General features: G+C 31.4%; 1 protein-coding gene across 1 annotated transcript in view; it reads left to right on the top strand.

Annotated features, from left to right (window-relative positions):
• The window catches only part of LOC139482742 (E3 ubiquitin-protein ligase rnf213-alpha-like), a 305,645-nt gene that overhangs the window by 267,445 nt on the left and 23,303 nt on the right, over window positions 1–14,897 (top strand). Inside the window, exons 76-79 of the mRNA XM_071266815.1 lie at window positions 568–727; window positions 1,880–2,069; window positions 7,880–7,980; window positions 13,237–13,294. Coding sequence (XP_071122916.1) covers window positions 568–727; window positions 1,880–2,069; window positions 7,880–7,980; window positions 13,237–13,294 — 509 coding nt within the window. The remainder of the gene's footprint in view (window positions 1–567; window positions 728–1,879; window positions 2,070–7,879; window positions 7,981–13,236; window positions 13,295–14,897) is intronic.

Genomic DNA, 14,897 nt, shown 5'->3' with positions numbered 1-14,897 from the left:
ATAATTACATTTTATGAAAAAATTATGATTATTAGGTATTTAGCTGAAATAACCACACCTTTGAAATATATATATGTATATGTTCATCTGCTTCCTAGATGACCAGAGTAATTCAGTCTCTCCCTGTGATTGACTCTCCAACTTCAAAGAGCCTGAGCATATTTAATATACAATGAAAACTATTACAATTCTCTCTTTCATGATGAGAGATACAATCAACTGACAGCATAATGTTATGTTTATCCCAAGCTAATTCCAAATGATTGATTGACAATGTTTTACTTGTCCCCCAGGTCTTGCGGTAAGCCTCTGGAGCAGTGAAAATGTAACAACTGATTTGCAGGTTACATCTTGCAAATAATTGATTCACCATCAGTGCTCCAACCAGGCTGGTTTACTTGGAAACTTTAGCTTTATTTATATTTTCTTAACTGCAAGCATAAATTATACAATTTTTACTTGTTTTAAATCTATTAAAAATCAATTCAGCAAAAATTATATGTGCACTTTTATACACAAATTTGATCATTGACAGGTTTGCCTATTAATGTTAACCACATTTTACAGAATTGACAGGACTTCAACAGGTCATATACTTGGTAGAGCAACAAACCTGGGACAGAAACTTACTTTTGTGCAGGACAGAAAAATAGATAGAATATCTGTTGCATTTATTAGATTACTCACTCATATTTCAATGTTCTTAGGAGCTAAAAATAATGTCCAGGTTTGTATAGTTATAGACATTTTACTTTCATGTTTTCAGACATAAAAAATAGAAAAGTTAAACATGATTATGAAAAATGCAGGCATTTAATTTGCATACCTGACTGTTTTTTTTAAATTTATTTGGCTGCCTACAGAATCCATTATTCCCAAAACCCTCCATTGTGGAAAATTTAAATCAACCAGCACACCTGGAGCATTTTAAACTTCACCACCATTTGGTCCACATGAAACATGTTTGCACTGAAAAGTCATCATATTTTCTCTTCAGAACATCAAAATGTATAAGTTCCTTTCCTGTTGCAGTATCTCAGGTTTCTTTTAGTTTATTTAGATAATACTATAACCTAGATACAAATTCATACAGGAAAAAATACTTTCTTTAATATACTTTCAATTCAGATACTATTGCAATGTTTTTATTATTGCGAAAAACGCTACAGGTTTATAATCGCAATTTAAACTGGCATTTTGATTTTTTTTTTATATGAATTGGAACATGATTTTTCACAATATCGCAAAAAATGATTAGAATACCTTTTAACAGGTTGAATTCAGTGATCAGCCTATTAAGAAAAACTTATTCAAGGGTTTAATCTTGTACTTGTTCAAAAAGGGATGACACTTGCATGCATACATATTGCAAAGTAAATTGAGCAAATGTTCTGATGTGTTAAATATAATGATACAAGTTTTATGCCCAACCTACGGTAGTAGAGGGGCATTATGTTTTCTGGTTTGTTCGTCCGTCCGTCCTTCTGTCCTTCTGTTCCGATTCAGGTTAAAGTTTTTGGTCAAGGTTGTTTTTGATGAAGCTGAAGTCCAATCAACTTGAAACTTACCACACATATTCCTTATGGTATGATCTTTCTAATTTTAATGCCAAATTAGATTTTTTACCCAATTTCACGCACCATTGAACATGGAAAATGATAAAGCCAGTGGGGCATCCGTGTACTTTGGACACATTCTTGTTAAATTTCAGTTGTCACAAGGCTTTTTAGAAAGTTTTTTAATGAAACAGTTAGTTTTCTGTATAAGATCATTAATTCCATTATACAAAGTTGCAAAGACATTGAGTTGTCAAAATCTTACTTTTGTTACGCCATAAATGTGGTTGAGGTTGTTGTTTTAGAAAGTTTTTTTTTTTTAGGCTATTATCCAGACAATAAAACTGGAAAAGAGGTTGTCACCAAATGATGTGCTCCCTTTCATAAAGGAGCATATTGCCTTAGATCTTCAGGCTTTGCAAAAAATACTTGGTAAAAGCAATGATGATGTATGTTTGTTTGTACATTACATATTGAAAAGCATTATGGACCAGCAAGTCCCTAATAATACAGGTAATCTTTAATGTAAATATTGTTGTTTGCATCAATTTTGCAGATTCATTACGATTGCCGGGCAATAGTATTCATTGGTTTCACAGATATAGGTGAACCACTTTTTGTAAGTGTCTAACAAAAAGCAAATTTCCTTTTAGCTTGTTGGCAGATTTATTTTACAGTCCGGAAAATAAAGTATCTTTATAAATCCATAGTAAATGATGACATTTAAAGGGGCACTAGCTACGATATATATATAAAAATAAAGTATGATTTTTTTTAGATCAATCATTAATCAAATTGAAATAATGAAATAATAATTTGCTTTTAGCAATCAATTTCCTTTAATTTTGTTGAAATAAGCGATTAAACATAATTTTTGACTGATTCACTTGCAAGTGAAAACGTCATCATCATTCTAACCGGTATTCATGTGAACTTCAAGTTAACCCCTAGCTAGAGATTGACAACGCATGCATTGTACGTGTACTGGTTATTTAAAGAAAAAGAATGTCAACAATGAAAGTGAAACTACGGTAAATCATTTGATTACTAATTCGATGCACATAAAATCATTCTTATATGGTTAAAAACAATGAGAAACATCTATTTTTAATCTATAAAATAAAATCAAACAGACCTATAAAAATGCAATTGCACGTGTTGGTTTAATCTATTCATATCTTTATTTTTGTTTACATCGCTTATATGGTCATCTGAGGTCAAATCGATAGTTAATTAGATGGCGTCTGGACTAAAATACACACGAAACGAACCTATATATTATCTACCCCATGCTCTGTAAACTGTTCATTTTAGACTTTTGATAGTTTGGATAAATGTTTTACATTGTTATAAACCAAATATGAGAATTTGAGTCAAATCGGTTACAATGAATTTGACAGCTAGTGCCCCTTTAATGCCCTTGATTTCAACCATTCTTGGCTATTTAACTTATAATTAGTTTATTGACTACAACAACCTGTTGATGGATAAGTTGAGATCTATTGATGATAAAAGTAAATTAAATTTTTATAAAGAACTTATCCAAATCTATTGATAAAACCTTACCTCTCTTACTAGAAAATTAATTACAAAACTTAGAATCAGTGACCATTCATTATTAATTGAAAAAGGAAGGCATTTAAAAATTCCCCGTGAAGAGAGGCTTTGCAAAAAATGCAAAGTACTAGCTGATGAGAAACATTTCTTAATAAATTGTTCTCACAATTCAAATATTAGATCAGCATATTTTTATTGCATCAACATAGAAAATAATTCATTTTCTAATCTCACTGATAATGACAAAGTTATATATATACTTAACCCATCAACACCAACACAAGTGAATAAACAGGATCCTTTAAAAAAAAGTCAATGGAACTGAGGACAGGGGACCCTTTAATATTTTCTGAATTTGTGTATATATATTGAGTTACTTAGTTATTGTCTTCATTTGTTTTTGTTGTTGTTATATGTCACAAACTGTAAAGTGTATATGGCAATACAACTTTGAATTGAAGAATTGAATTGAATTGTTTATCTCTTTGGTTAGTTTGAAAAAAAAGCACTTAAATAATTCCTAAAAATCAGTGGACATGAGGACAAAGTCAGTCTTGTATGGTCCTTATATTTAAGGAGTCTGAATTTGAAGTCATTGTCAATACTAATTATACCCCCTCTTTAAAAAAAACGGGGGTATACTGTTTTACCTCTGTCTGTCCTTATTCCGTCAGTCCGTCCGTCCCATGAATATTTTTCGTCGCATTTTTTCAGGAACTTAATATAAGGATTTCTGAAATTTGGTTTCAGGGTTTATATAAGTCTGCTACACCGTTTGATGCCTTTTCAGATTCATCACTCGACAACTTCCTGTTTACTGAACACTTGTATTATTTTACACATGATAACCAAGTTGAAAATTTTCGTCACATTTTTCTCAGGAACTACAATACAAGGATTTCTGGAATTTTGTTTCAAGGTTTATATAAGTATGCTATACCGTGTGATGCGTTTTCAGATTCATCACTCGACAACTTCCTGTTTACCGAACACTTGTATTATTTTACACATGATAACCAAGTTGAAAATTTCCGTCACATTTTTCTCAGGAACTACAATACAAGGATTTCTGAAATTTGGTTTCAGGATTTATACAAGTCAGCTATACCGTGTGATGCGTTTTCAGATTCATCACTCGACAACTTCCTGTTTACCGAACACTTGTATTATTTTACACATGATAACCAAGTTGAAAATTTTCGTCACATTTTTCTTAGGAACTACAATACAAGGATTTCTGAAATTTTGTTTCAAGGTTTATATAAGTATGCTATACCGTGTGATGCGTTTTCAGATTCATCACTCAACAACTTCCTGTTTACCGAACACTTGTACTATTTTACCCATGATAACCAAGTTGAAAATTTCCATCACATTTTTCTCAGGAACTACAATACAAGGATTTTTGAAATTTGGTTTCAGGATTTATACAAGTCAGCTATACCTTGTGATGCGTTTTCAGATTCAACACTAAACAACTTCCTGTTTACCAAACACTTGTACTATTTTACACATGATAACCAAGTTGAAAATTTCCATCACATTTTTCTCAGGAACTACAATACAAGGATTTCTGAAATTTGGTTTCAGGATTTATACAAGTCAGCTATACCGTGTGATGCGTTTTCAGATTCATCACTCGACAACTTCCTGTTTACCGAACACTTGTATTATTTTACACATGATAACCAAGTTGAAAATTTTCGTCACATTTTTCTTAGGAACTACAATACAAGGATTTCTGAAATTTTGTTTCAAGGTTTATATAAGTATGCTTTACCGTGTGATGCGTTTTCAGATTCATCACTCAACAACTTCCTGTTTACCGAACACTTGTACTATTTTACCCATGATAACCAAGTTGAAAATTTCCGTCACATTTTTCTCAGGAACTACAATACAAGGATTTCTGAAATTTGGTTTCAGGATTTATACAAGTCAGCTATACCTTGTGATGCGTTTTCAGATTCATCACTTGACAACTTCCTGTTTACTGAACACTTGTATTATTTTACACATGATAACCAAGTTGAAAATTTTCGTCACATTTTTCTCAGGAACTTTAATACAAGGATTTCTGAAATTTTGTTTCAAGGTTTATATAAGTATGCTATACCGTTTGATGCGTTTTCAGATTCATCACTCAACAACTTCCTGTTTACAGAACACTTGTACTATTTTACACATGATAACCAAGTTGAAAATTCCCGTCACATTTTTCTCAGGAACTACAATACAAGGATTTCGGAAATTTGGTTTCAGAATTTATACAAGTCAGCTATACCGTGTGATGCGTTTTCAGATTCATCACTCGACAACTTCCTGTTTACCGAACACTTGTATTATTTTACACATGATAACCAAGTTGAAAATTTTCGTCACATTTTTCTTAGGAACTACAATACAAGGATTTCTGAAATTTTGTTTCAAGGTTTATATAAGTATGCTTTACCGTGTGATGCGTTTTCAGATTCCTCACTCAACAACTTCCTGTTTACCGAACACTTGTACTATTTTACCCATGATAACCAAGTTGAAAATTTCCGTCACATTTTTCTCAGGAACTACAATACAAGGATTTCTGAAATTTGGATGTAGGATTTATACAAGTCAGCTATACCTTGTGATGCGTTTTCAGATTCATCACTTGACAACTTCCTGTTTACTGAACACTTGTATTATTTTACACATGATAACCAAGTTGAAAATTTTCGTCACATTTTTCTCTAGAACTACAATACAAGGATTTCTGAAATTTTGTTTCAAGGTTTATATAAGTATGCTATACCGTTTGATGCGTTTTCAGATTCATCACTCAACAACTTCCTGTTTACCGAACACTTGTACTATTTTACCCATGATAACCAAGTTGAAAATTTCCGTCACATTTTTCTCAGGAACTACAATACAAGGATTTTTGAAATTTGGTTTCAGGATTTATACAAGTCAGCTATACCTTATGATGCATTTTCAGATTCATCACTCAACAACTTCCTGTTAACCAAACACTTTTACTATTTTACACATGATAACCAAGTTGAAAATTTCCGTCACATTTTTCTCAGGAACTACAATACAAGGATTTCTGAAATTTGGTTTCAGGATTTATACAAGTCAGCTATACCCTGTGATGCGTTTTCAGATTCATCACTCGACAACTTCCTGTTTACCGAACACTTGTATTATTTTACACATGATAACCAAGTTGAAAATTTTCGTCACATTTTTCTTAGGAACTACAATACAAGGATTTCTGAAATTTTGTTTCAAGGTTTATATAAGTATGCTTTACCGTGTGATGCGTTTTCAGATTCATCACTCAACAACTTCCTGTTTACCGAACACTTGTACTATTTTACCCATGATAACCAAGTTGAAAATTTCCGTCACATTTTTCTCAGGAACTACAATACAAGGATTTCTGAAATTTGGTTTCAGGATTTATACAAGTCAGCTATACCTTGTGATGCGTTTTCAGATTCATCACTTGACAACTTCCTGTTTACTGAACACTTGTATTATTTTACACATGATAACCAAGTTGAAAATTTTCGTCACATTTTTCTCAGGAACTTTAATACAAGGATTTCTGAAATTTTGTTTCAAGGTTTATATAAGTATGCTATACCGTTTGATGCGTTTTCAGATTCATCACTCAACAACTTCCTGTTTACAGAACACTTGTACTATTTTACACATGATAACCAAGTTGAAAATTTCCGTCACATTTTTCTCAGGAACTACAATACAAGGATTTCGGAAATTTGGTTTCAGAATTTATACAAGTCAGCTATACCGTGTGATGCGTTTTCAGATTCATCACTCGACAACTTCCTGTTTACCGAACACTTGTATTATTTTACACATGATAACCAAGTTGAAAATTTTCGTCACATTTTTCTTAGGAACTACAATACAAGGATTTCTGAAATTTTGTTTCAAGGTTTATATAAGTATGCTTTACCGTGTGATGCGTTTTCAGATTCCTCACTCAACAACTTCCTGTTTACCGAACACTTGTACTATTTTACCCATGATAACCAAGTTGAAAATTTCCGTCACATTTTTCTCAGGAACTACAATACAAGGATTTCTGAAATTTGGATGTAGGATTTATACAAGTCAGCTATACCTTGTGATGCGTTTTGAGATTCATCACTTGACAACTTCCTGTTTACTGAACACTTGTATTATTTTACACATGATAACCAAGTTGAAAATTTTCGTCACATTTTTCTCTGGAACTACAATACAAGGATTTCTGAAATTTTGTTTCAAGGTTTATATAAGTATGCTATACCGTTTGATGCGTTTTCAGATTCATCACTCAACAACTTCCTGTTTACCGAACACTTGTACTATTTTACCCATGATAACCAAGTTGAAAATTTCCGTCACATTTTTCTCAGGAACTACAATACAAGGATTTCTGAAATTTGGTTTCAGGATTTATACAAGTCAGCTATACTGTGTGATGCATTTTCAGATTCATTACTCGACAACTTCCTGTTTACCGAACACTTGCATATTTTTACACTATTAAAATTATCCACTTGCTGCAGGGGTATCATCAGTTAGCAGTAGCTCACAGTTTCACTTGTTTTGATTTAAAAATAAAGGTAACTATTTTCTTGACCCCATCAAACCAGTGTCACATAAAAATTGGTCTGATGTGTGTTGTGAATTAATCAACCATATTTTTTCCTTTATCTGTTAAAAAATATTTTAATTGCAGCAATTTATGAAAAATTATGATTTATTTTTAGGAGAAAACATCCCACCAGACATGTGTCAACTGTTAAGTAAAGAAGGAAGATTGAAATGGGAAGAAAAGTTTGCCTCAAAATATATTGCACCACTCTTAAAGGTAAAAGTAAAAATGTATATGTTATCGAGTAGTTTATTCAGATGTCAAACAGAAGATAATCTTATGGTGAAAATTTGCCTCTAGCATATTTTTCATAAGGGGGATCATCGATACAAAAGGCCATGTGAAGTTGATCCTCTGATTTATGTGATACTCTAAGGACATGAAGGAGTTAAAAAGTGTATTATTTTCAATATATTTTATTAGAATTAAAAGCAATATAGGTTGTTTTAATAGAGTTGGTTGATGTGTCAACTGGATCTTTTATTCCTAAACTTAATTTGACATAAGACCTTTAGACCTCAATCAGTATGTTAAAAGTTTGACAGTGTTCACACATTAAATTATTTTAAAAGTCTTTCAAATCAACTTTATCACATATTTATTTTTTGTTGCTTGGATGCTCATGTTCTCAAATTTGTTTGAAGGTTGCCTCTCATTGATACCTTTGATGAGTTAAAAAATGAAATAGGAAGCATTTTTTCAGAAGGGAACAAAAATATTTTGTATTAATTCTTGTAGCTGTATAACACCTTTATTCCTAATTAGATACTCTTAAAATTCTCTTAAAATGTGTTAAGGTTTGAACTCATTTAAACCTGGGATAAAAAAGTTGATTTGATTCATTTCATCGTTGTCTATATTTTGGGAGGGAGGCATGGAAAAATATCCTATTATTAGTAATGTGGGGATATGGAGCATGTTACATAGTCGACTGAATTTTCTTTCATTGCAATTGACACAAAGAAAACATTATTGCATTATGCAACAGGACAATAACCTTGTCTTTCTTTATGTATGTTCCTCCAATAATGTATCATTTTCCCCCCAAAATCTTGGGAGTTATGAGTTGATATTTGTGAGTGCTTTTCAGATCTGTCAGATACCTTTTTCCTGTTTTTCTTTCCTTTGATTTACAAATGGGGTATGCTAAGCACAACAACAAGTGCATTCTTGTTTAAAATGTGTAAACAGTGCTGATTTAGTCTTAGATGCATGATTATTTTATTAGTTGTTAGTGGCTTTGAACTAGCTTTCAGTTAACTGTGAGTACTCTTAGATCTGTTCCTAGTGTCTTTTGTTGTTGGGATGTACAAGTACCCAGCCACGTCCACCATAATATTTGTCCATCTGATGAGTTAAGCCAACTGATTTATAGAGTTCGTTCTTATGTTGTACTGTTATACTGTCAACGTATATTTGTTCCGGATAATATTTGTTCCTTTGGGAAAGAATATTATAATAATATATGTTCTGCGGAATTGTGTCATGGAATATTTTTTCCAACTGTATTATATTTGTTCCACTATTATCAGGAACTTATCTTATAGTTGATGAACATGATGAGTATAGTTGATGAACATGATGAGTATAACAAATGTTCATGTTATAATGATTTTTACACCTGATTGATTTATACAGGTTTTTAATGCTGATTACTGTTTAAATCACAACAAGTTTTAAATGTTTATATTCTAAATCAAAACAGGTTTTAAATGCTTATTATTTGACTATTATGTAATTTGAAAAGTGTTCATGAGTTAGATATATAAATGTCTACACAACACCTGAATGTATTATACTGAAACATGGAGGCTGACGAGTACGAAAAAATATTTATGTTTCTGAATGATGGAACTTATGTTGAAGGTAAGTTATTATGTTAACAAGTTTAGCTGTAGAATATAAATGTAAATTATACTTTAAAGAGGACTTAAATGAAAATATGCATACCTGTAATTGTGTATAATTTGAAATGATCATTTAATGGCTACAACATTAGAAAAGATGATACCAGTCCTGTGAAAATGTTAATTTTCCATTATGGCATTTGTTATGGATTGAATATAATAATGTTTTCGGGTAGGAAAAGATATTACATCATACATTATCCAATGGTAATAAATAATACATAATACTTCATCCAATGGGAATAAATAATACATAATACTTTTTCCAATCAGAAAAAATATTACATAATACTTTATCCAATCAGAATAAATATTACATAATACTTTATCCAAAGAGGCTTTAAGGGAATAAATATTACATAATACTTCCTCAAAAGGGAATAAATATTACATAATACTTTATCCAATCGGAATAAATATTACATAGTACTTTATCCAATGGGAATAAATAATACATAATAATTTTTCCAATCAGAAAAAATGTTACATAATACTTTATCCAATCGGAATAAATATTACAAAATACTTTATCCAAAGGGAATAAATATTATATAATACTTTATCCAAAGGGAATAAATATTATATAATTTTTTATCCAATCGGAATAAATATTACATAATACTTCATCCAATCGGAATAAATATTACATAATAATTTATCAAGAGGGCATAACTATTACATAATACTTTATCCAATGGGAATAAATAATACATAATACTTTTTCCAATCGAAAAAAATGTTACATAATACTTTATCCAATCGGAATAAATATTACAAAATACTTTATCCAAAGGGAATAAATATTATATAATACTTTATCCAAAGGGAATAAATATTATATAATTTTTTATCCAATCGGAATAAATATTACATAATACTTCATCCAATCGTAATAAATATTACATAATAATTTATCAAGAGGGCATAACTATTACATAATACTTTATCCAAAGGGAATAAATAATACATAATAGTTTTGTATGAGTACCAATGAGACAACTGTTCATCAAAATAACAGTTTATAAAAGAAAACTATTACTGGACAATGTACGGCCTTGAACACTAAGACTAGGCTCACAGCAAAAACAAGCTTTATAGGGCCCCGCAATTACTAGTGTAAAATCATTCCAACGGGGAAGTCAACGGTCTAGTCTATATAATAAAAGACTTAAAAGGTTAATCATAGCAAAAATATTGAGTCCTTGTTTTTTTTTATTATATAGGCATGAATGAAAATGATAAGAGAAGAATTCGGAAACGTACCGATATGTTTGCTATCACAGAAGGAAAATTATATTATAAAGGTGGAAAATCTAACAAGGGAGAAAATAAATTAGTAATTACCAGAGATCAGAAATCGTCTATATTGAAGCTTTGCCATATTGACAATGGATGCCATATGGGTATGGAGAAAACTTTTTACAAGTTATCAGAACGGTATTACTGGAAGGGTATGTCTACTGATCTTAAGGAATACATTCAAAGATGCCAACAATGTCAACAAACAAATAAAAAGGTAAAAACAACACCAACAGAGTTACAGCCTGTGCCTATACCAAAATCAACCTGGAAGAAAATCGGAATTGATCTGATCGGGCCTTATACAACTAGTGCTGGGGACCCAATATCAACTGAAGGCTATCGATATGTTCTGACGGTTATTGATTACTTTTCGAACTATGTAGAAGTGTTTCCACTTAAAAGGAAACAAGCATCTGAGGTTAGTGCTAGATTATATGATTTATTTTGTAGACAAGGTCTTCCTCTTGAACTTGTCAGTGACAACGGGGGTGAATTTAATTCTAGATTAACTGCTTCCTTACAAGAACAATATGGATATAAACACATTCTCATAACTCCTTACCATCCACAATCTAACGGAAGATGTGAGAGATACAATCAAACGTTAAAGTCAATGTTGAACAAAACTGTTGAGGAAAAAGCCAGTGAATGGGAAAAATTTGTACCAAAATGTGCCTTTGCTTACAATACCTTTAAGCAAGCTAGTACCAAGTATTCGCCATTTTACCTCATGTATTGGAGAAATCCTATTATTCCAAATGAAAATCAGTTTGGCAACACAGTCAACACGTTTGAGCCATTAAAAGAAATTAATCACATTGAAATTGCAAAAGTAGCAGAAACTATGACTAATATTCAAAAAGAAATAGTTGATGAGGTTACTGATAATGTATCCAGACAACAAGAGAGGCAGAAATTGCAATTTGACAAAAAGCACAATGTTGAGAATAATTCATTTAAAAAGGGAGATTTGGTATTGGTTAAGAATATGAAAAAGAAGAAGACTTTGGGAATGATTAAATGGTTAGGACCATACACAATAAGTGACTTACCAAAATTGGGCACTATCACCCTAATTGATAGCAATGACAAATTGATTGGCAAATACCGACAAAATAACATCAAGAGGTACATCCCCCCGGAACCAAATAGTACAATGAATGAAAAATCTGACAATGAAGAATTACATGAAGATGACATTATTGATGAAAACAATAATACAGAAAACGATATGGGTGACTCTATATTTATAACACAATCATCATATGATGACAATAACATGAGTAATGAGAATACATTTGATTTAGGAATTGAAGATTTGTGTATGCCATCACCTTCACCCACAAAGGAAAAGGATACCGATGAACAACAAAACAAAGATGATGAAGTGAATGAATCCGGCCCTGTGTGCAGGCCAAAGAGAAAACTAAAGGATAGGAGAAACAGTATTTATGAATATTTCACTGTTCTCAGTAAAAAATCGAAATAAATAATTGTACATCAATTTCAGACTGATTTGTATATATGTTAATAAAGCAATTTATCGTTATTCTGATTACTTTTACTTAAATGAATGATTCCATGTATATTTCAAATTTTCAAAATGTTAAAAGTCAAAATGTTATACCAGTCATAAGATAATAGTTCCACTATAATATTTATTCCAAAGATAATTTATTATGTAATAAAATTTCCTATTGGAATATATTTTATGTGATATAAATTCCGAGGCATCGGTCTTTTTATTATGCTTCTGGAATAAATATCACATAAAATTTATTCCAATTGGAACTTTTGTTACATAATAATTTATCTTTGGAATAAATATTATGGCGGAACTTGTATTCTGTGACAATACCACTGTCCCAGGTTAGGGGTAGGGTTGGAATCCCCCTAACATGTTTAACCCAGCCACATTATGTATGTATATGCCGGTCCCAAGTCAGGAGCCTGTAATTCAGTGGTTGTCGTTTGTTTATGTGTTACATATTTGTTTTTCGTTCATTTTTTTATAGAAATAAGGCCGTTAGTTTTCTTGTTTGAATGGTTTTACATTGTCATTTCTGGGCCTTTTATTGCTGACTATGCGGTATGGGCTTTTACTCATTGTTGAAGGCTGTACGGTGACCTATAGTTGTTAATTTCTGTGTCATTTTAGTCTCTTGTGGAGAGTTGTCTCATTGGCAATCATATTACATCTTTTTTATATTTACTGATACATGTACCAGTAATGTATTATGTATTGTGTTTTTTCATTTAACAGGATTTGGACAGAATATTGCAGACTTATAATAAGATAATTTTGAAAGATAAAAGACTTGGTAAGGATAAATGTGCCTTATTGTTCAATATAAAAAGCTATCATGTAATATCAATCAGAGATAAAGATATTATTGCTTGAATAATTAAGCAAATCAATGATAAATGCCAGAAAGTTATATAGTGGGATAATGTAAAAAAAAAAATGATTTCAGTTTAAAGTAATTGAAATATATCCCAATAAAGAGACCAAAAAGGCACAACCAAAAAATTGAAGGTTTCTACTGATGAATACTTTGGATTAGTTTGATAATCAGAAATCAGTCGAGAAATGCAGACAAGACTTGGCACCTGCTGTGTAACTTTTGACTTGTTTAGAGATTCTTATATTTTGAGGGTGAGGAACATTCTAATTGCTTGAATCCTTGAGGCCATTTAAAATTGTGAAACTTTCAAAATATGTTTGATTTGATGCTTATGCATTTCTGCCAGTTTCTACATTTCCATAGTACAAGATTATATTCATAACTTAATCCCCTTAAAAGGTTGAAGGATGCTGTATTTTTACTTTTGAACATCTCCTATTTATTTCCAAATAAATTTGATATTTTGCTAGGCTCACATTTAATTTTTTTGACAAACACAAATAACTTTTCTCCAGGGCCGTAACTAGGGTTCGAATTCAGGGGAGGCAGAGTTCGGTAGCCGCCGATAGAGGCCCCCAAGATAAGGGGGTTGGGAGGTGTAGCCCCCCGCCGATTTTTGTTTTCTCTCTGTAAAATGGCTAAAATGACCCCTTTTTTCCTCACTTTAAGAAGCATCAGTATTTCTAGAACTTTGAAGCATTCTTTATGCAAAAACAAGCTGAGATTGTTGTTTGGGGTGAGCCAAGGCTCCGTCTTGAAGGCTGTATTTTGACCTATAATTATCAACATTAAATACATTGCGACCGCTAATTTTTCTCTGAATATGGCTAAAAATCACCCGTTTTCCTTCGATTTCCTTACTTTAAGAAACATATTAGTATTGCTGGATCCTGGAAGCATTTTTATGCAAACAATTATTATCTGTATTTAAAGATATTTTTAGAAATCAAACTGGTAAGTTTAACAAAACATATAAAGCAAGTTCATAATAATTTTTTTTATCGAGGACCTTGAATTTCAATATTGTTGAAAGCTGAAAAGACATTTATATAACTACAACCAGGGACTTTCTTTACTGGTATAGAAAGCTCTGCTACAACAATTGGAAGTGTTTAACTTCTAATGGATTGACCATAATGTTCTCATATGAGCGGGAGACATAAAAAACATTGACCAAACAGCTGATTCAGCCGGTAACGAATCCCATATCATAAAAGATTCACAATACAAAGGGAACTTCCTCTGCTTAATTGAGCCCCTAAATAAATGTGAACAGTTAAGTTTTATTCAAAATTGTCGAAAGCAAAGTTCCATATATTTATTATCGTACGAAAACTGAATTACAGACGGACGGCCACAAGAAAAAAAAATACTGAAACGGTTCACATTCGATAAAAAAAAATCCTGAAAATGACCGATATATCACGTATCATGATAACACTGTTAAAACTGCAAATTTGTGTTGTTTATAACATAAATTCAAGTTCTTTGTGTACATATTGTCAATATTTCATTTTAT

Source organism: Mytilus edulis, chromosome 1 (assembly GCF_963676685.1).
Source record: "Mytilus edulis chromosome 1, xbMytEdul2.2, whole genome shotgun sequence".
NCBI classification, from domain to species: Eukaryota; Metazoa; Mollusca; class Bivalvia; order Mytilida; family Mytilidae; genus Mytilus; species Mytilus edulis.
Note: the sequence above shows the minus strand (reverse complement) of the source record. Positions and strands in the feature narration are given on the sequence as shown.